At 41.5% G+C, this 21,958-nt stretch overlaps 1 protein-coding gene across 3 annotated transcripts in view; it reads left to right on the top strand.

The window, feature by feature from the left end:
* Positions 1-7,177: 7,177 nt before the first annotated feature.
* Positions 7,178-21,958, top strand: part of UBAP1 (ubiquitin associated protein 1) — a gene marked incomplete at its 5' end in the record, with an annotated part of 36,192 nt that continues 21,411 nt past the window's right edge. For 2 of the 3 annotated variants that reach the window (XM_084897990.1, XM_084897992.1), the window contains 2 exons: positions 7,178-7,387; positions 14,705-14,745. In XM_084897990.1, the coding sequence (XP_084754116.1) occupies positions 14,712-14,745 (34 nt within the window). Of the gene's footprint in view, positions 7,388-8,233; positions 8,326-14,704; positions 14,746-21,958 lie in introns of all 3 variants that reach the window. The other variant, XM_084897991.1, reaches the window with a different exon arrangement.

Raw genomic sequence — 21,958 nt, 5'->3', positions numbered from 1 at the left:
AAACTGGCAACCTTTTGGTGCACAGGACTATGCTCAACCAACTGATCCATGCCAGCCAGGCTATAAAATTTTTTAAAACATATTTTTATTTATTTCAGAGAGGAAGGGAGTGGAAGAGAGATTTAGAAACATCAATTATGAGAAAGAATCATTGGCCAGCTGCCTCCTGCACACACCCCCACTGAGGATCAAACCTGCAACCAGGCCATATGCCCCTGACCAGAATTGAACCTGGGACCCTTTAGTCCGCAGGCCAACACTCTCTCTATCCACTGAGCCCAACTGGCTAGGGCTATAACATTCTTTTTAATGGCTGCATAATTCTGTGTTTTCTGGCTGGATGAATCCACTAATGCTGTTATATGACAAAGAAAAGACCAGAATGGTAACAACAAACCTTAGATTCACAATAGGAGCAAATCAAACTTTGCTGACCTGGCACAGGATTCACTTGCCCATGTGGCTCACACTTAGCTCTGTATTTCCGCGTTTCATTATCTTTGGGCAAAAGAGCCTTTTTGATCTCACACTCTACCTTGGAAATCGAAAGAAAACATCTGGCACTCCCTCTGATGGGAGAACCAAAGCAAAGCTGTAAACACCATCTGTCAATTTATCCTTTCAAAGGAGGCTTTCCAAATTTCTGGGGGTTCTCCTTGACAAGGCCTTGTCATAGTAGCACCAGCAGCAAATTAAATTATTGAAGTTTTAATGATGTCTGGTTAGGAGGCTGGGCTCTGAAGGCTTCCTGCTGCACAGGTGTACAGCCTCACAGACTATCTCTACCCTCCTTCCATAGGTGCCAGTCTCCACCTCCTCAAGCAGGGCAGCCATGTACGGATGTGCACTTTGTTCTCTGCACAAAAGTGCCCAGCTGATATGACCAAGAAGCTTTCAGTTTTATTTTACAAAATTTGCTCATTTCTAACACGAGAGATGAACTTATTTTAATATAATCCTTTTCCACACTTTAAAAATCAGCAATAGTGTTATGCATTTATAGGAAGCTTTTAACAGCCCTATCATATTTGTACTAACCCAAATGATTCACAGAGTCACATTTTAATAACTTGATCACAAAACCGTATGGACAATATGAATTTTAATATTATAAATGCTATTTTTTAAAGGTAGAATTTATTCTGCACAGGGTAAAAAGAATGTAATATTTAGTTCTCAAGTTTGAATTATCAACATGTTACTACAATTTTGTATATCAGAATCTAAGTATTACAGGTACAACAAGCATACTGCTAGCCAAATGAACAACGTTTAGCTGAATCTCTGTCGCATGCAAATCAAATAAATTTAAAATCTTTTTTTTTTTTTTTTGCTATTACTTTTTATTGTATTAAGTATCAAAAGCTCAGGACTGAACTAAATATTTAATCAGGTTAAATTCTGAAAAAAAAAAAAGAAAAAAAAAAGTGCCCAGCTGAGGGGTCCAGAGACAACTGAAACCCTGCTGCACTCAGTTCGCCAAGCTTTATACCCTGGCATTGCATCCCCTCAGAGAGGGTGCCTTTTTCTATCCTGCACAAAGGCACAGTTTAGCGTAGTGGCTGGCTTTGTCCTGGAGTTTATTTGACCCTATTGTAATTGTCTGTTTACATGTTTGTCTTCCTCCTAAGGTTCTTGATGAGTGAAATCTGGTCTTACTTAATCTTTATTCCCATTGCAGCACAGGGATAGATGTAGAGTAGACCGTAGTATATTAGCTCAATTCATTACTAGGGAATGCCAGCATTGAATATAATGAATCCTTTTTAGCTTTTGCCAATTTGGTGAAGTGAAAAAATGGGTCCTTGTTTAATTTTTAAAAGTTATTAGTGATGTTGAACCTTTAAAAAATATATATATTTTATTGATTTTTTACAGAGAGGAAGAGAGAGGAATAGAGAGTTAGAAACATCGATGAGAGAGAACCATTGATCAGCTGCCTCTTGCACAACCCCTACCAGGGATGTGCCCACAACCAACGTACATGCCCTTGACCGGAATCGAACCTGGGATCTTTCAGTCCGCAGGCTGACGCTCTATCCACTGAGCCAAACCGATCTCAAGACTTCTCCATGAAGTCTTTCATGATTTCTCAGTCCACCTAAATACGCTTTCCTCTCTACTCTTCAGCCATGAAATGTGTTACTCAGATGATTATTTGCCAGGTACTGTCATTATCTGTACAACTAACTATGTGATTCCCTCACTTGACCTCCTTCAGAGCATCTTGGCTGAACATTTTTTTTTTTTACCAGATATTTTGTTCATTAGATATTTGTTTCTTCTTTGGTGAATTGCCTTTTGAACAAGTTTCATCTATATTTTTTTCTATTGAATCATTCTGTTTTTCTTATTCATCTGCAGGGGCACTTTTTGTATTGGGGAAATTAGTCCTTTTCCTGTTATAAGATCACAAATATTTTCTCCCAGTTTATCTTTTCACTTTGTGTATGGGGTCTTTTGCTATCATCAACTCTGTCAACCATTTCCTTTAGGGCTTCTGAATTTGATGTCATGATTAGAAACGTTATTCTCACCCATGATTCAAAATATTCTATTCTAATATTTTAGAGTTGTTGTTGTGTTTATATTTTCATGCTTTTGGAACCTGAAATCATCTTTACCCATTCATGATCATTAGGATAATTGCATCTTCATTTGATGGTCATCTCGAAGATCTGAAGGAACTTCAGAGGTGACCAGAAACCTGAGTCCTTAATTGTAACTTGAGCTTATGAAAAAGGATAAAGGGTTTCAACCTGACCTCCAAGGTTCTCAGGATTCATCCTGAGTTTTCTTTTGGATTTCACAGACGATGCCAGCGACTTTTCTTCTACAGCCTTAGAACTGTTAAACCCAAGCCAAGCCTCTTCCCTCCGGGTCTCTCCAACCTTATCTCCCTCTGCTCCCTTTGCTCTACTTATGGATTCTTATTTTCCTGGAACTTTCCTCCATCCATGCCTTTGCTCAAGCTGCTTTGTTCTAATTGCTTTGGGTGTCATTCGTTCTGCTCTGTAAGGTCTAACTTAAATGCCTCAGTTCTCCATGAAGTCTTCCATGATTTCTCAATCCACCTAAATACGCTTACCTCTCTACTCTTCAGCCATGGAATGTGTTACTCAGATGATTATTTGCCAGGTACTGTCATTATCTGTACAACTAACTATGTGATTCCCTCACTTGACCTCCCTCAGAGCATCTTTGTGGACTCATGGTGCCTGACACTTGGTAGGATTTAGCCACTGCTGGATGGCAAAATGAATAAAAAATTGTAGAGCTGATTATATTTTTCCTGCCTCTGCTCTTAGACTCCCCAGAAGTTTAGAGGTGTATAAAGGGAGGGAGAAAGAGTAGAAAAAAGAGGGGGGAAGTTGTGAGCTACTGTTCCTTGGACTGAAATGCTATTTGTAGATCAATTTCTAGTCGCACTGGGAGGAAACAGACACAGGGAAGGGTTAGTAGAGGACTGGCTTCCTGTTCAGCCTTTTCTGGTCACAGGCTGAGTTACTACTGGGATTAATACCTGGAAACTGACACATATGAGTCACTCCTAAGTAGGAGAAAAAATATTTGATTTTCTAGGAAATGTCCCCACTTACTCCCTATTTCTTTGTCTCTCTCCCCCTCTCTCTCCCCATGCCCTTATTTTTTAAGGATGGGTTGCCTCCATAGGGGCAGGGTGGCACATAGCAGGCTGGCCTAGGAGTGAGTAGTCAGCAACCTGGTCCCACTTAAAGCAAAAAGGCAGAGAAAGAAATGTTATCAGATCAGCATACTGAGGCTGATGGGGAATCTCAGGAAGCCCCTGTCTGATGGGGGAAGCTTGTCTCTAGGCTAGGAGAGGCAGAGGCCCAACCCTCCAAAGGTTTTTCCTTCCTAATCCTCCTTGGCACCTTAGTCTCCTGATTCCTTTTCTGCTTCTCTGGCCACTACTTTTCCACCTTTTTCTCTGCTTCCTCTTCCCATGCCCTACTTGTCAATGCTCCAAAGGATCCTATCCTCAGAAGTTATCATTCATTTGAATTTCCATTCTTCTAGCCAAACCTTCAAGAATTTGACTCAGGTCAAAAACCTTTATGTCATCCTGAGTCCTCTCATTCCCTCACACCATGCAACTAATTTGTGAGCAAATTCTTTTTTCTTTTTCATCCTCATCTGAGGATATGTTTATTGATTTTTTAGAGAGAGTTGAAGGGGGAGAGAGAGAAACATCAATGTGAGAGAAAAACAACTATCAACTGCCTCCTGTACAAGCCTTGCCTGGGGATCAAACCCAAAACTTAAACTCGTGTCCTGACCAGGAATTGAATCCAAAAGCTTTTGGTGTGTGGACGATCCTTTAACTGAAACACCCAGCCAGGGCTAATGTGAGCAAATTCTTATGGCTCTACCTTAAAAATGTACCCACAACCTGACCATTTCTAAACACTTTCACTGCTGCTATCACTCTGCTCCACAGTGCTATCACTTCCTTCCCAGATTACTGCAATAACCATAATGTGGGTCCACACTTGCCCTTCTTGCTCAGTGTAGCTGCTACAATGATTTTACTAAAAAGTTAGGTCATTTCCATTTTCTGCTCAAAACTCTCCTATGGTTTTCAGCTCACTTAAGAGAGAAAGCCAAAGTCCTTAAAAACTATCTATAAGACACTCTGTGATGTAGCCAACTGTTACCTCTTTGTCATTTCATCGCCTACTATTCCTTTCTTGGCTCACTCCATTCCAGTCACACTGGAATGCTTAGTTTTTCTAGAACGCAGAAGGTGAGCTCCTACCTCAGGGCCTTAATATTTACCGTTCCCTTGCCTTGGCCCGGCATTTTCTTCTTTTAGATATTTACATGAGATATTTACATGGCTCATTTCCTCACTGCCTTCAGGGGTTTTCTTTTTGGCCAGGGCTCTTCACTTCCTTCAGTCTTCACTCAGTGTCACCTTTCCCTGGCCATCCTTTATAAATTTCAACCATGTCCCTAGCTGGTTTGGCTCAGTGGAAAGAGTGTCGGCCTGGGGACTGAAGGGTCCTGGGTTTGACTCTGGTCAAGGGCATGTACCTCAGTTGCAGGCTAGTGTGTGTGCGAAGACAACTAATCGATGTGTCTCTTTCACATAGATGTTTTTCTCTGTCTTTCTCCCTTCCACGCTCTTTAAAAATCAATGGAAAAATATCCTCAGGTGAGGATTAACGCACAAAAAATAAGAAATTTCAGCTATGGATACTTTCTTTCTTGTGCTTTATTCCCCCCCCCCCTTTTTTTTTTTTTTTTGCAGGGTCTTTTTTTATGTACTGCTGTATACCCAGTGTGTAGAACGATGACTGGTATATTGCAGGAACTCAATAATACTTGTTAAATGAATGAATGAATAAAAAGTTTATTTGGCCCTGGCCGGGTGGCTCAGTTAGTTGGAGCATCATCCTGTACACCAAAAAGTTGTGGGTCAGGGCATATATTTAGGTTGTGAATTTGTTGATCCACAGTCAGGTTACATTCGGGAGGCAGCCAATTTCACTCACATTGATGTTTTTATCTCTTTCTTTCTCCCTTCTTCTACAAAAATAAAAATATATCCTCAGAGTATCAATACAGTACACATGTAAACTCACATTCCCCCCAAAAAATAAATAAAAAAAGAAACTCACATTCCCTCCTGAATGAATTTGGCCAGATGAATTCCTTATTATTTCCCATAGGGCTTCAGTAAACCTTAGGTCTTTCTTGTTTTGTTTAGTATGAGACCCCCAAAATGTGGCCCCTTTTCACGATTTCTCCCATATAGCTGGTTTCTTGTTGAGAAAATCTCGTAAATCTTGCTCCAATCATCCCCTTGTCTCCATCCCCACTGTTTCTACTTTAGTTCAGGTATGAGTCTCTTATTCAATGCAAAAAATTACCATGTCTTCTCCATTTTATTCACTACTGTCATTTTAATTCTCCTGATGCAGAGCTTTGATCAGTTCACTGCTCTCTCCACAAATCTTCTATGGCTTTCTATTATCTGTTGAATTAAGTAGGCAAATAATATAGAATTCAAGATTTGTTATTGTTTGCTTATTCTAACACCCCCCTTCTGGAACTCTGTCATTGTGAGTTAAAAATTGCTGCACGTTCAAAGTATGTATATTATCTCCTTTGAAGTTCTGAAGAGAAAACAGGGCTGGCGAATTAAACGTGAGAGTGTGCACACTCTTTACGTACTATCCAGAAAGTGTCGATGTAAATCTTTCCTAATCTTTTAGTCAAGTTTTCCAGATCTATTGATGTGCTATTATTATTACCCTCTGACTTTTCCTGCTTTGAGAGGAGAGGCTTCTATTTCTCCCACCATTTAGGAACTTTTGGGAACAAAGATTCACCTTATTCATTTATGAATCCGCCATGCACCTGATTCCAGAAGACATCCAATAAACTGCACAAGGCAGTAAAGGTTTGGGATTGGATTAAACTGGTTGAATGCCAGAATGGGAGGATTTAGAGGTTGCCTTTCAACCCATTTACCTATAAATGTGGAAAGTGAAGCCATTATCAGAAAGGATTAAGTCTTGTACCAGGTCAGGGGCCTGGGACCAGAAGCGAGACATCCTGATTCCCAAGTAGGTCTCGTTGGTAAATATTTCTGTTTCCCTTCGTGTTTCAAGGCTCTTGGTTCCCACCAGATAGATGCCTATCTTCTAGGCTGTGGTACTGGCTTCGGCTACCGCGACTGCCCGGCCCGGAACATCCAGTTATAGTTGGTTTATTTGATCTGTATCAGTGCTCTCTGGCCTTTGTGTTCTGGCCACATACTGAATTCCAGAGTAGCCTCTGAAAGTACGACTGGACCACCATTAGTGGTTTAATCCCCTTACTTGGAGGGAACCTGGAGAAGAGGCTAGAGGCCCAGCTGGATGAAAGGAGATGCAGCTGAGGGTATGGGAGCGAGAAGAGGTCAGAGGTCGCATCTCATCTGCCCTCTGCCCCTTTAACTCTGGTCCCTGCTTTTCGACCAGTCTCCCTAAATCCGCTTCTACTACGCCTTAGGGTCAGCAGGATTCACCCATTCCAATTGCAACACCCTGGGTAGGAGGAGTTGTTTAGCACTAACTAGACGGGAGATTAGTCACATCACGTCGGCTCCTCCCATTGGCCCGAGGGGCGTGGAGCGGGCCGTCATGACGTCAGACGCCTAAGGGGGCGGGGCGGCGAGGGGAAGGAGGAGGGAAGTAGGACTTCAACATGGCGGCTGTGGTACTGGCTTCGGCTACCGCGACTGCCCGGCCCGGGGCGAACAGAGTTGAAGGCGGTGGTGTTCGCTCTCCCTAGGAGCCGTCAGCGGGGACCGGACGTGGGGGGGTCGGCGGCGCCAGCACCTTTCGGCTTCTGGGACGGCGGCGGTGGCGGTGCTCAGGTGAGGGGGGAGGCGCCTCCTTCTGGGGCCGGGCGGGGAGGGGAGGAGAGGGGTGAGATGGGGGGTAGGGCGCCGGTACCGGGATTCGGGTGAGGGAGGGGACCCGGGGAAGAGGCGAGAGGCCCAGCTGGGTGAAAGGAAGCGCCGCTGAGGGAGTAGGAGTGAGAAGAGGCCGGAGATCCGTGACTGGGGGAGGATTCGGGGAGAGGGGTCGGAGTGAGGAGACCGGAGTTGAAGAGGCGAGGGCGGGTGGGTTGTGGGAAAGTGAATTCGGATTAAGGGGACAGGCTGTGTAGACATCTGTCTGTCTTGCTGGTGGAGTGGGAGCTCGGTGGGAGCTAGAGGATGCCGAGGAGGTGGGTCCGGGTTCCGGGAAGAAGGTAAGTGATGTGGAGTTGAGGGTGAGTTGGGGACGCGAGGGGCAGATTGAGTTCTTCCTGAGGTTTGGGAGAGAGGGAGTTAGACCAGACGCGGGGGGAGTGGTCTTTGGGGGATATAGCTTTGACATGGCAGGCCTTCCCCAGGTGTGTTTGCTTTGCTCTGGGTGGAGACTTACCTGCACCGTCCACCTGGGCCTCCGAAACAACCGCAGGTTCTTTCTTGCGGAACATCCAGTTATAGTTGGTTTATTGATCTGTATCAGTGCTCTCTGGCCTTTGTGTTCTGGCCACATGTACTGGATTCCAGATTCTGGAAGTACAACTGGACATAAAAAATGGGTTTTATAGTAAGCCGAAAATTTTGAGAGTTTTTAAGGCACCATTGTTGGCGACCAGATTTGGTAATTTAGTGAACTATTAAATAATTCTGTTCTTTTAAAAATATATTTTATTGATTTTTTTACAGAGAGAGGGGTAGAGTTAGGAACATCAATGGAAGAGAATCATCAGTGAGCTGCCTCCTGCACACCCCCTACTGGGGATGTGCCTGCAACCAAGGTACATGCCCTTAACCAGAATCGAACCTGTATCCTTTCAGTCCGCAGGCCGACACTCTTATCTACTGAGCCAAACCGGTTTCGGCTAAATAATTCTGTTCTAACTCCACTTACTAGTCCACTCCTCAGTTGTGTATTAGTATTTGAGAATTAGGTTAGATCATATGATGGATGTTTTTCTCTTTAGTTTTATTAGATTTGGTGGTGGGGAAAGCAGGGCACTTAGTCTCCAGTGATAGCTAGCTCTTTCTAGTCAAACAAGTTAAACTGAAACTTTCTGAATTTTTATAGCAAATGTTTTGGACTAAAAGTGTCCAAAGTCTATAAAGAATTACATTGTCTGCATTAACTTTTTAAAATTTATTTATCTTTATTGTTGAAAGTATTACAGATGTCCCCTTTCTAAAAATATATTTTATTGATTTTTTACAGAGAGGAAGGGAGAGAGATAGAGAGCTAGAAATGTTGACGAGAGAGAAATATCAACCAGCTGCCTCTTACACATCCCCTACCGGGGATGTCCCCGCAACCAACGTACATGCCCCTGACCGGAATCGAACCCCGGACCCTTCAGTCTGCAGACCGACGCTCTACCACTGAGCCAAACCGGTTTCGGCACAGATGTCCCCTTTTTAACTCTCATTGACTCCCACAACCCCACTCCTGTCCCCCCCCCCCCCTTTCACTGTGCTATTGTCTGTCCATGGGTTATGCACATGTGCATATACGTTCTTTTGTTAATCACCTTCTGTCCCTCTTCCCTCTGAAATTGGTCATTATTTACTTTTAAGTGGAATTAAAAAATTTTATTTATTGACTAGCAGTGTTTCCCAAACTTTTGACATTTGTGTACCCCTTCTATAATTTTCGTAACGCTGAATACCCCTCGTACTCATGAGAACGTAGAATTAGGTGCAGCTAAGCATGGTGCAGTGCATATCCCCACCAAACTCTTCCCCTACCCCTGGGGGTTCGCGTACCACACTTTGGGAAACACTGGCACTAGAGACCCAGTGTACAAATTCATGCATGGGTGGAGTCCCTTTGGGTGGCCTGAAGAGATCGGGCCGCAGCTTGTGCCCCCAGCCCGGCAGCCCCATAGCCCCATCTGGCACCCCACTTTGGTTTAGCGCTGCCCCCTTACCTGCTCCACTGTCCCACATGTGGGGCAATCGATCAGGGCCAGGTCCCCTGCCACTGCTGCTGGCCGCTGTCTGTGGGGTGATCAGTGGGGCACTCGGGCCCCCGCTCTCACCCACCTTGGCCCTGTGCTGCCTGTTCACCTGCTCCACCATCCCGCCATGGTCCTGCTCTCTTTGGGGCCCATCGGGTCCAGAAGCACCATGTCACTGACTCCCACCATGTTCCTCGCCGCCCCCTGGTGGTCAATGCTCGTCATAGTGAGTGAGTGGTCAAACTTCTGGTTGAATGACCACCTGAGGGGACAATTTGCATATTAGGCTTTTATTATATAGGATTTTAGAGAGAGGGAGGGGGAGAGAAACTTTAGTTTGTTCCACTTATTTATACATCCAGTGGTTGATTATTTTATTTTATGTTTTTTATTGATTTTAGAAAGAGAAACAGAAGGGGGGGGAGAGAGAGAGAGAGAGAGAGAGAGAGAGAGAGAGAGAGAGAGAGGGAGAGAAAGAAAGAGAAATATGGATGGACTGCCTCCTGCAAGCCCCCCACAGGGAATAGAGCCCACAACCTGGGCATGTACCCTGACCAGGAATTGAACCTGTTGCTCAACCAACCGAGCCACACTGGCCAGGATAGTGGTTGATTCTTGTATGTGCCCTGACCAGGATGAGCCACAACCATGGCATATCTTGATGATGCTCTAACCCCGTGGTTGGCAAACTGCGGTTCTTTGACCCTTTGAGTGTGGCTCTTCCACAAAATACCATGGCCTGGGTGAGTCTATTTTGAAGAAGTGGCATTAGAAAAAGTTAAAGTTAAAAAAAATTTGACTCTCAAAAGAAATTTCAATTGTTGTACTATTGATATTTGGCTCTGTTGACTTGTGAGTTTGCCAACCACTGCTCTAGCCAACTGAACTACCTGGCCAGGGCTTTAAGTGGAATTTTATCAATTAAATTTTTGTTTCTAATCCATCCTATTAATTTTTTTTTCTGTCCTAGTTATTCTTTCTGTTACTTATTTAACATTTATTGAATGCCTGTATTGTTGCATTAATGAGTCATTATAATTATGGAAATAGGAAAGTTTGTTTCTTTAGTGAGCATCTCTATCACTGTGTAGCAAATAACTTTCTATGGCCTCATTGGAAGATAAAGTGTTATCTATATATATAAAAGCCGAAGCGACTATTATGATCGAATGAACAACTGGGACGACCAAATGACTGGCTGGTAGCTATGATGCGTACTGACCCAAACCTTGCTGCTGGGGCCCTGACAACCCGAATCTGGTTCTCCTGGACCCAGATAGGAGGGAGGAGGGAGCCTGATTCCTTGTGGTTAGCTTGCTGCTGGGGCCAACCTCCTGCAGTCCCTCCCCATGGCTGGCCAGCCTTCTCAATCGGCACACCCATGCACAAAATCATGCACTGGGCCTCTAGTTTTAGAAATAAAGACAGGAAGAAAATTAAAGTATGAATAAAAGAAATTTCTGAATTTTTCTTTTGTATTTGATGCATTACCTCATTATGGCATATTTTATGTATATCTGAGATTTTATTTTTCATTTTGATTTTGAAGAAGATAATCATAGTATCCTGATAAAATAATATTAGGTCTGTAAACAATTCTCAATAATGGTTGCGAGAGCACTTTTATATAGGATTGGCAAATGTCACTTTATCTTGTTTATCTCTTATGTTTTGACTAGAGTAAGGTATTTAAAATGCGATTTCAAAGTTTAATTCAGTGACTAAAATTCTCTCAAGTATTTTCTGCATCTGTTACACCATTTTGTCCTTCTAAAGTGGTCACAGCCATTCTAATCCCTGTCAAATTTAAAGTGTAAGCACTTTTTAATTTTAAAGTTATGTCATTTAAAACTGCTTCTCATTGAAATAGAAGTACGTATTACTGTAATGATAAATACTTCATTAAAATTTTAGTCAATTAAGATGTCATCAGTATTCTATGAGTAAATGATTATTTTGTACTTAACAAAATATGCTAGAGAAACTGGATAAGGGACTAAAAGTTTTCTTATTTGTATTGCTGAGTCAGTTGGATCCAGTTCATTAAGGGCCAAAATTTGTATTTGGCAGTATTCCGAACATGTTCTCAGAATTCTGGATTGGTCATTATCAGTTGCTTAATACTTACCAAACACTTCCAGTTCTTGAGTCATTGAATTGGCTCATGGTAAATGTGAATATTGTGCTTATAGAGTCAAGAGCCAGCAGTGTGTGTTTTGGGTGCTTCATTTCTTCCCTAACATTTGATATTGTCAGACTTGAAAATTTTTTTCTAATGTAGTGGGTTTGAAATGGTATATATTACGTTTTAATTAGCATTTTCTGAAGTTGAGCATCTTTTCAGATGTTCATTGGACATTTGTGCTCCTATGAAGTTTTTTGTCTATTTTTATTGAGTTGTTTCTTTATTTGATTGATTTTTAAGAATTCTTTATATACTTTGAATACTAATTATTTGTTAATTTATGGGTTGCATGAGACTGAAGAGAATTTATTATTCTACAGATTATAAAATTAATGAATAAAATTATTGTTATTTAAAAATATATATTTTATTGATTCTTTACAGAGAGGAAGAGAGAGGGACAGAGAGCCAGAAACGTTGATGAGAGAGAAACATTGATCAGCTGCCTCCAGCACACCCCCTACCAGGGATGTGGCCACAACCAAGGTACATGCTCTTGACTGGAATTGAACCTGGGACCCTTGAGTCCGCAGGCCAATGCTCTATCCACTGAGCCAAACCGGTTTCGGCAATGAATAAAATTATTTTACCAATAAGTAAAACTATTAGTTATTGCCGAAACCGGTTTGGCTCAGTGGTAGAGCGTTGGTTTTTTTAAAAAACAAAACAAAACAAAACAAAACTATTAGTTATTTCATTCATAATAGCCATTGTGAAAGTGAAAAGATGTTATTCATTTGTTTCCTTTCTCTATTCCTAAATAATCATTTTTTAGTTGCACAGCTCTCAAATTTAGAGCTACTTTCTCCTGGTAAAAGCTTTATTGATATAATCCATATGTCATACAATTCACCCATTTAAGAATACAGTTTGCCCAGCTGGTGTGGCCCAGTGGTTGAGCATCGACCTGTGAACTAGGAGGTCATGGTTCAATTCCGGTTTAGGGCACATGCCCAGGTTGTAGGCTCAATAACCAGTGTTGGGTGTGCAGGAGACAGCCTATCAGTGATTCTCTCTCATCATTGGTGTTTCTTTCTCCCTCTCCCTTTCTCTCTGAAATCAATCAATATATATATATATATATATATATATATATATATATATATATATTTATTTTTTTAATATATTTTATTGATTTTTTACAGAGAGGAAGAGAGAGGGATAGAGAGTTAGAAACATCGATGAGAAAGAATCATTGATCAGCTGCCTCTTGCACACCCCCTACTGGGGATGTGCCCGCAACCAAGGCACATGCCCTTGACCAGTATCGAACCCAGGACCCTTCAGTCCGCAGGCCGATGTTCTATCCACTGAGCCAAACCGGTTTCGGTAAATATAAATTAAAAAAAAATACAATTCAACAGTGTTCAGCTCTGGTTATTGTGGCTCAGTTGGTTGGAGTGTTGTCCTGTACATCAAAAAGGTTGTGGGTTTGATTCCTGGTGAGGGCACATATCCAGTTTGCAGGTTCAAAACCTTGGTCGGGGCGTGGGTGGGAGGCAACTGACCAATGTTTCTTTTTCCCTCCCTCCCTCTCTCTAAAATCAATTTTTTTTTCGACTTACATTTTTGTTTTGCTTTTAAATAGGGAAGAAATCCATTGTTAGAAACCATATATATCATTGTAGAAAACCCTTATCCATCAGTGAGAAAGCATACTAATAGAATTTGATACAGCTGTATAACTTGTTATTTTGAATTCTGGCATTTTAAAAAATAAAATTTTCTTCCACTAGGATGGGTTAAAAATATTACTAGTATTTACTCAGTGATTCTATTTTATCTAATTTCAGTGTGATGGACATATATGTATTTTAAACGTTGGAGTACATTCAGTTTACATGTAGTAAATTTTATCCTGTTTTCTGTGAATTGTGATAGATGCGTATAGTCATGTAAACAGTATACAATAAAATATAGAACAGTTCTGTCAACCTAAAAAAATTATTGTGTTCTTTTTTATAGTCAGTTCCATCCGTTATCAGTCCCTGGTAGCTAGATTCCTTTTCTGTCCCCCATTCCAGAATATCATAAATGGAATGACATAGTACCGTACGTAACCTTTTGAGTCTGGCTTCTTTGACTTACCATGATACATTTGAGATTCATCCATGGGGTTGTGGTGCTTCAGTATACCACATTTAGTTTACCCATTTAAAATGTATAGTTTAGTGGCTTTTAGAATATTAAGTTGTGCAGTCATCACCACAATCACTTTTATTTTTAAAAAATATATTTTGATTTCAGAGCGGAAGGGAGAGGGAGAGATGGAAACATCAATGTTGAGAGAGACACATCGATTGATTGGGTGCTTCCTGCATGCCCCCTACTGGGGATTGAGTCCGCAGCCTGGTATTGAACCCAGAACCTCTTGGTCCATAGGATGATGCTTAGTCCATAGAGCTACCCCAGCCTGGCTCACCACAATCATTTTTAGAACATTTTCATCACCCCAGAAAGAACCCTTGTAGCCCTTAGCTATGATTTTTCCATCCTTCTCAGTCAATTTTTATATATAGTGCAAGGTATGGATTAAGGGCAGGTGTTTTTTTCGTTTTTGTTTTTGCATATGAATGTTTGGCACCATTTTTTGAGAAGACCGACCTTTCCCCTTTGAAATTCCTTTGTACCTTTGTTTAAAGTCATTTGGCTGGCCCTGTCAGCCTGAGCGCTGCAGTGTCTCAGCCTGCAGATTTGATTTCCTGTCAAGGGCATGTACCTGGGTTTCAGGTTTGATCCCCAGCCCCAGTTGGGGCACCTGTGGGAGGTTACTAATCCGTGTGAGTCTCTCTTCCCCACCACTCCTACTTCCCTCCTTCCACTCTCTCTCAAACTCAGTGGAAAAAATATCCTTTGGTAAGGATTAACAAACAAATCATTTGGCTATATATGAATGAGTCTATTTCTGGACTCTGTTCTGTTGGTCTAACCAACTAAGCCACCCAGCCAATTTTCTTGTAACTATTTGTTTATATTTTCTCAAGACATCATAAGTCTAAGAAATATTTCTTTGTTTTTCAGGTTCTAAATGGCTTCTAAGAAGTTGGGTGCAGATTTTCATGGTAAGTAGACTATTAGATATTATGCTTTAAGTTTTGATTTGATCAGAAATTTGAAATCACTTAAGTGCTCCTTTTTATTTAAATGAACAGCTTGAGAAAAATAAAAGTGTATAAGGTAGCATATACATTCCCTAGGACTTCAGATAACTTTAATATATATATTTTTTACTTTGGATTTTTATTCCCATTACTATTTACATTCAGTATTCTGTATTAGTTTAAGGTGTACAGCATAGTGGTTAGATAATCATAAACTTTACAAGGTGGTCCCCAAATATTTCAAGTATACCATACATTGTTATTACAATATTATTGACTGTATGCCTGATGCTTTAATTTACATCCCCAGGACTATCCTGTAACTGTCAATTTTTACTTCTTAATCCCTTCACCTTTTTTTATCCAGTGCGCCCTCCCCCAATCTCCCTTTCCTTTGGCAATTGTCAGTATGTTCTCTATGAGTCTGTTTCTATAGGTTGCTTTAATATTGAAGTAGTTCATCAAATGGAGTTTGTTTCTCTGTGGTTATTGTACTTGAAATTCCTAGAGTTGGTTAGGGAAGCTGCCTCTTTTTGTTGTTCTTTTTCTTAAATCCTCACTGTTGGAATTTTTTGTTGTTGATTCAAGAGGAGGAGGGAGGGAGGGAGAAACATTGATGTGATTGATTGCCTCATTGCACATGCCGCAACTGGGGATTGAACTCACAACATGGATATATGTGCTCTGATCGAACCAAACCTGAGACCCTTTGGTGCATGGGCCAGGGCTCTAATCACTGAACCACATTGGCAAGGGCTTCATTGTTCTTTGGCAGTATTTTGAAATACTTACCATTCCCTGGTCATAGCTCTTCTCCATTTCAGGTATGAGAAATTCTAAACCTTTAGCTAATATTTTGATTTAGTTGCCCCTCCCCAAAAGGCAGTAATATACTACAAATAAACCATGATCAGTAGATCAATGTATTATAGAAGTATCAATAGTAGTAATTACAATTTTGCACTAATACTAATAGTTTACTATCTTTTTCTAAGATATGGCATTTATAAACTTCATTATCTGCACTTGGGAGGAATGGAGGTGCCTAAGAAGTCATAATTAAAGAACTCTTTTCATATAGTCAAAGATAAGAATGAAAGAACAGAAATATCCAAACAACACAATTATTTTTGAAAGTTTTTTTTTTTTTTTTTTTTTAATGTTTTTATTTCGGAGAGGAAGGGAGAGATAGACATCCATGATGAGAGAGAATCATGGATTGGCTGCCTGTGACCTCCTGTTTCTTAGGTCCATGATCAACCGCTGAGTCACGCTGGCCTAGCTTTAAAAGGGTTTTAAAACTGGTCTTCCATTTTATAAATCATGTCATTGTAAGAATGATTTGCTAGACAACTTTGCAACATGTGTTTGTCTGCTCTTCTGATTATGAAGTTGTTTGATTGTATGATTGACCTTAGGGTGGTACAGCAGGTACTGTGCTGTCAACTTGCTTATATACACTATACAACAGCTTTAATATTTCAGATCGCCATTGTACATATACATACACTCATTACTTGCATATATTTTGTTAAATCCCTTTGGGGTTAAGTAATTCAAATTCTGGAATTTGCATTTAACATACAGGTCAGCCATCAGATCTCCTGTATAAGTTATCCTATGTAAGGATTATTATAGGACTCCTTCAAAGCACAGTAAATAATGATGTTTTAGTTAATAAATTTAATATAGGATGGAAGTCCCATAAATTACAATGGAGCTAAAATATTCTTGTCACCTAGTGATGTGATAGCTGTGTCATCATGTAGGATAAAAATGCATTACTTGTGTTTGTGGTGATGCTAGTATGAGGAAGACACTATAATAATACTAGAGGCCCAGGGCATGAAATTCATGCACGGGATAGGGAGGTGTCCCTCAGCCCAGCCTTCACCCTCTCCAATCTGGGACACTACCAGGATCGGGTGTAAACGGGCAGTCGGACATCCCTCTCACAATCCAGGACTGCTGGCCCCCAACTTCTCGCCTGTCTGCCTTCCTGATTGTCCCTAACCACTTCTGCCTGCCAGCCTGATCACCCCTAACCACTCCCATGCCAGCCTAATTGATGTCTAACTGCTCTCCTGCCAGCCTGTTTGTGCCCAACTTCCCCCTGCTTGCCTGGCCACCCCTAACTGCCCTCCCCTGCAGGATTGATCGCCTCCAACTGCTCTCCTTGCAGACCTGGTCCCTCTCAACTGCCCTCCATTGCAGGCCTGGTGCCTCCCAACTGCCCTCCCCTGCTGGCCATCTTGTGTCCACATGGGGGCAGGATCTTTGACCAGGTAGTAGCCAGCTTGTGTGTTGGAGTGATGGTCAATCTGCATATTACTCTTTTATTAGATAGTATAGAGGCCTGGTGCATGGGTGAGGGCCAGCTGGTTTGCCCTGAAGGGTGTCCTGGATCAGGGTGGGGGTTCCATTGGGATGTGGGGTGGCCTGGGCGAGGGGCCTGTGGTAGTTTGCAGGCTGGCCACGCCCCATGGTGACCCAAGCAGAGTTCCTGGTACCTGGAATTTATTTACCTTCTACAATTGAAACTTTGTAGCCTGGAGCGGAGCCTTCTGTTGGGATTCATGTATCTTCTATAATTGAAACTTTGTAGCTTTGAGTGGAGGCCTAGGCTGGCCAGGGAGTATGGAAAGCTTGGCTTCCCTTGCCGGGGAAACCCCAGCCTCTCTCAATTGCTCTCTGTGGCTACAGCCATGTTGGCTGGGGTTAATTTACATACTCGCTCTGATCGGCTGGTGGGCGTGGCTTGAGCAGAGTGATTGTTAATTTGCATGCTACTCTTTTATAAGGTAGGATAGCACACAATAATACTAGTACACAGTACATAATGCTTGATAATAGTACACAACTGTGCTATTGGTTTATGAATTTACTGTATTATGCTTTTTATTATTTTTTAAAAAGCATTTTTATTTCATAAAGGAAGGGAGAGGGAGAAAGAGATAGAAACATAATTGATGATAAAGAATCATTGATCGGTTGCCTTCTGCACACCTCTCCCACCCCCCATCCCCACTGGGGATCAAGCCTGCAACCCAGGCATGTGCCATTGACCAGAATCAAACCCTGGACCCTTCAGTCTGCAGGCTGATGCTATATCCGCTGAGCCATACTGGCCAGGACACTTTATTATTTTAGAGACTACTGTATTTACATAAAAAAAGTTTGCCATAGCACAGTATGCCTTTTTATGCTGGGAACAGATTATATATCTCATGTTTACTGCACTTCTTTGCTTTTTAATACATTTTTATTGATTTCAGAGAGGAAGAAACATCAATGATGAGAGAGAATCATTGATTGGCTCCCTCCTGCATGCCCTCTACTGGGGATTAAGCCTCCAACCTGGGCATGTACCTTTGACCGGAATTGAACCTGGGACCCTTCAGTCTGCAGGCTGATGCTCTATCCACTGAGCCAAACCGGCTAGGGCTGCATCTCTTGATTGTGTCATTTTCTTTAGTGCTTGATTTAATCTTGTGTTTTGCTCATCTTGGCCTCTAGTGTACAAATATCCACTGCTAATGTTGTCACTAAGCAGCCACATTGAGTGGTTGCTCTAGAAATGAAATTGAGTGAGTGATCATATAATCTTTTATATATACATATATATTTTGATTGATTTCAGAGAGAAAGGGAGTGATGAGAGAGAATTATTAATCTGCTGCCTCTTGCACACAAAATAAAAAAATTAAATTAAAAAAAATTTAAATAGGGAAAAGCTTATAGAATTAAGGGTATATAAATCTCCCTCCAGAAACAACTCTTTGATGCAGTCAAGGAGTTATAGCAGCTTTTAAGGCCTACCACCTGGTGGAGGACCTTTCCCAGGCTTTTCTATAGCTGAGGAAGACACTGATGCATTCCTGGAAGGATTATAACATCTATGACTGCAACAAGAACCTTACTCAAGCTTGGGATGGTGTCACCAAAGAGTGTATGAATGGCATCTGGAAGCAGACATTCAAGAGGTTCTTGTGTGACTTCAGAGGATTTGCCAAGCATGAGGAGGTTGCAAAAATCAACAAGATGTGGTTAAGAGGCAAACAACTTTAACCTATCTGGATAAGGATGACATTAATCAGCTTTTAAAGGTGGTTCCTGAATAGTTGACTAATGGGGAGTTATTGTAATTGGAACAGGAACACATACCTGAAAACGAGGCAAGAGAAAGCAAAATTGCAGGAAAGGAAAAAGAAGACCCCCATCCCCCCAATAAAATTTACAATGGAGGGTTTAGCAAAAGCTTTTGTAGACCTTATAACAAGCTCCTTAAAAAGTTCAAAATAGGGACCTTCAGCACTTTCATTAACAGAAATGTTTATGGTACAGTATCTGCTTAGAAGCAAATCTGATGGAAAAAAGAAACCAAGCAAACCTTGTGGACATGTTTTCTGAAGATTGACATCTCAGGATGAGCCCGATACAAATCCTTCCATCACTTTGTTCTTGTTCTTCAAGATTGTATGATCAGCCTGGTCAGCATGGTTCAGTGGTTAAATGTCAACCCTATGAACCACTCACTCACTGACTTAGAACAATTTTCAGTCCTGCGAGCTTTGTTCATGGTTAGTGCCCTACACAGGTGTATCGTTTTCTATCTTTTATACCATACTTTTATTGTACTCTTGTTACATTTAGATAAACAAATACTTACCATTGTGCTATAGTTGCATCAGTATTCAGTGCATTAACATGCTATACATATAGGTTTGTAGTCTAGGAGCCATAAGCTAAACCATCCTAATATATAAAAATCCAAGATCCATACGACCAACCAAAGGCTCAACTGCTGTGGTGACCCAGCACTGACTGCTGAGGGGGCTTGCAGATCAGGCTCGAAGAGAGAGGCAGGGTCTGATCTGCAGCCTCTGTGGCAGCTGTTGATCAGCTTTGCCTCTCTCTTTCTCTCCAGGTTTTGCCAGCAGCCATGACTCTGTTTCTCCCTGGGCCTCCTTGGGGGCTGCTGATCAGCTCTGATCAGGCCCAGAGATAAGCCCAGAGACACTGACTGGCATAGAAACGGACCAATCAAAACTAAATTGGCTGGCAGGGGAGAGCAGTTAGGGGTGGTCAGGCAGGCAGAGGCATTTAGGGGCGATCAAGTTGGCAGGGAAGAGCAGTTGGGGGTGAGATCAGGCCGGCAGGGAAGAGCAGTTAGAGGCAGGCAGGCAGAGAGCTTAGGGGCAATCAGGCAGGCAGGTAGGTGAGTGGTAGGAGCCAGCGGTCCCAGATTGTGAGAGGGATGTCCAAATGCTGGCTTAGGCCCGTTGTGGGATCGGGCTTAAACCAGCAGTTGGACATCCCCCAAGGGGTTCCCGATTGGAGAGTTTACAGGGTGGGCTGAGGGAACCCCCCTCCATGCATGAATTTTATGCACTGGGCCACTAGTAAAGTCTATATGTGTAGTGGGCTGTAGTGTCTAGGTTTGTGTGAGTGTACTTTCTGATTAGTTTGTACAGTGATGAAACCACCCTCCAAGGTATCAGAATGTGTCTCTGTTGTTAAGTGACCCATGATTGTATTTAAATGATAAGAGAGGCAGATCTGAAGTTGCCTCTGCACTCCTTTTTTAGGAGAAAAGAGAGGACAGAACCAAGGACAGAGAGCAAATGCCATGTGATAGGAAATAGCAAAAATTAAAAATTTAAATTTAGAGTTTTATTTTAAAAAGAAAGCTTTCTATCTTTAACTTTAGGGAACTCTTTTTTAAAAAAAATATATATATATATATATTTTATTGATTTTTTTACAGAGAGGAAAGGCGAGGGATAGAGAGTTAGAAAAATCGATGAGATAGAATTACCAATCAGCTGCCTCTTGCACACCTCCTACTGGGGATGTGCCCGCAACCCAGGTACATGCCCTTGACCGGAATCGAACCCAGGACCTTTCAGTCCGCAGGCTGAAGCTCTATCCACTGAGCCAAACCGGTTTCGGCGGGAACTCTTTTTTTGGTTGGAGTGAAAATAAGTTGGACCCCAAGTTATGTGTTTCTGTTAAACCATTTAGAGAGACTATAAACTGAGGTTGTCTAATCAATAAAGGCTTTTCTAGAACTTCCTCTATCTCTTATATTCCTAACCAGAGTTTTATTGTTGAATGAAACATTCTACCTGAGTAAAACTTGAGAAAAGATTTTCTCTTTCTCTCTTTGGCTTCTTCTGCTTTTATATGCTGAGCTCTCATTTGAGTTTCAGTGACTTTGGTTGGGTTTTTAGATTAAGAATCTTATTTTTAAGTATTATGTAGTTTAAGAAATAAAAATTAAAGGTAATAGTTGGAGAATAATTGGCAATCTTGCAGATATCTGAGTGAAGGAAATCAAGTTCAGCCTGGTCATATAAGGCTGAACTTAGAAAACCAGAAAACTATTTTCTTTGTCCCTCAGAAAGCTAAATAGATTTTCCTCACTGTTTTCTTTGTGAATATGATCCATTTTAATTCTTCTGTTACATACATAGTCTTGCTTTCTTGGCTTCCTTGTGTAGAATGCACCAGGTCAAAAATGGGCACCCCAGTTATGTTGTGTCTTGCTACTTGATCTTTTCAGCTTTAGTGGCTAGCATCATATAGCTCGATTTGTATCTTTTGGTCAAGAGAGTGTCTGATAGAAATTTAGAGTATTCCCCTAAGTAATCCATTGGGGGGGGGGTGTCAGTGTGTGTGTGTGTGTGTGTGTGTGTGTGTGTGTGTGTGTAGTGTGTGTAAGTCTTCTATCACATTTGGGGTGTGGACAAGGAGATAACTGCTCTCACATAAATGCTTTTTTTTCTATTTACATATTTGGGCTGATCAGCTCTTGTGCTGTGCTGTCTTATGACTCATATTTGATTTACCATCTTTCAAATCAAGGTCGAACTTCTTCCACTGTCATTAATAACCATATACAGTGTTCTTAAATAGCACAATGAGAGATATAAACAGTTACTTTTCGAAGACCTTTAAAAATATTGTCCTTATGTACATTACAAACCCTTGGCTTAGTTTAAATCAGGCCTTTCTTGGATTCTAGTGCTTTAAAATGTCAGTCCTGTTCAATTTTTTATTTTGCTATTCCTCATCTGAGGATGTTTTTCTATTGATTTTTAGAGAGAGTGGAAGGGAGGGGGAGAGATAGAGAGAAGCATCAATGTGAGAGAGACACATTGATTGATTGCCT

This window comes from Pipistrellus hanaki (assembly GCF_964339955.1).
Source record: "Pipistrellus hanaki genome assembly, chromosome: 11".
NCBI lineage: Eukaryota > Metazoa > Chordata > Mammalia > Chiroptera > Vespertilionidae > Pipistrellus > Pipistrellus hanaki.
Note: the sequence above shows the minus strand (reverse complement) of the source record. Positions and strands in the feature narration are given on the sequence as shown.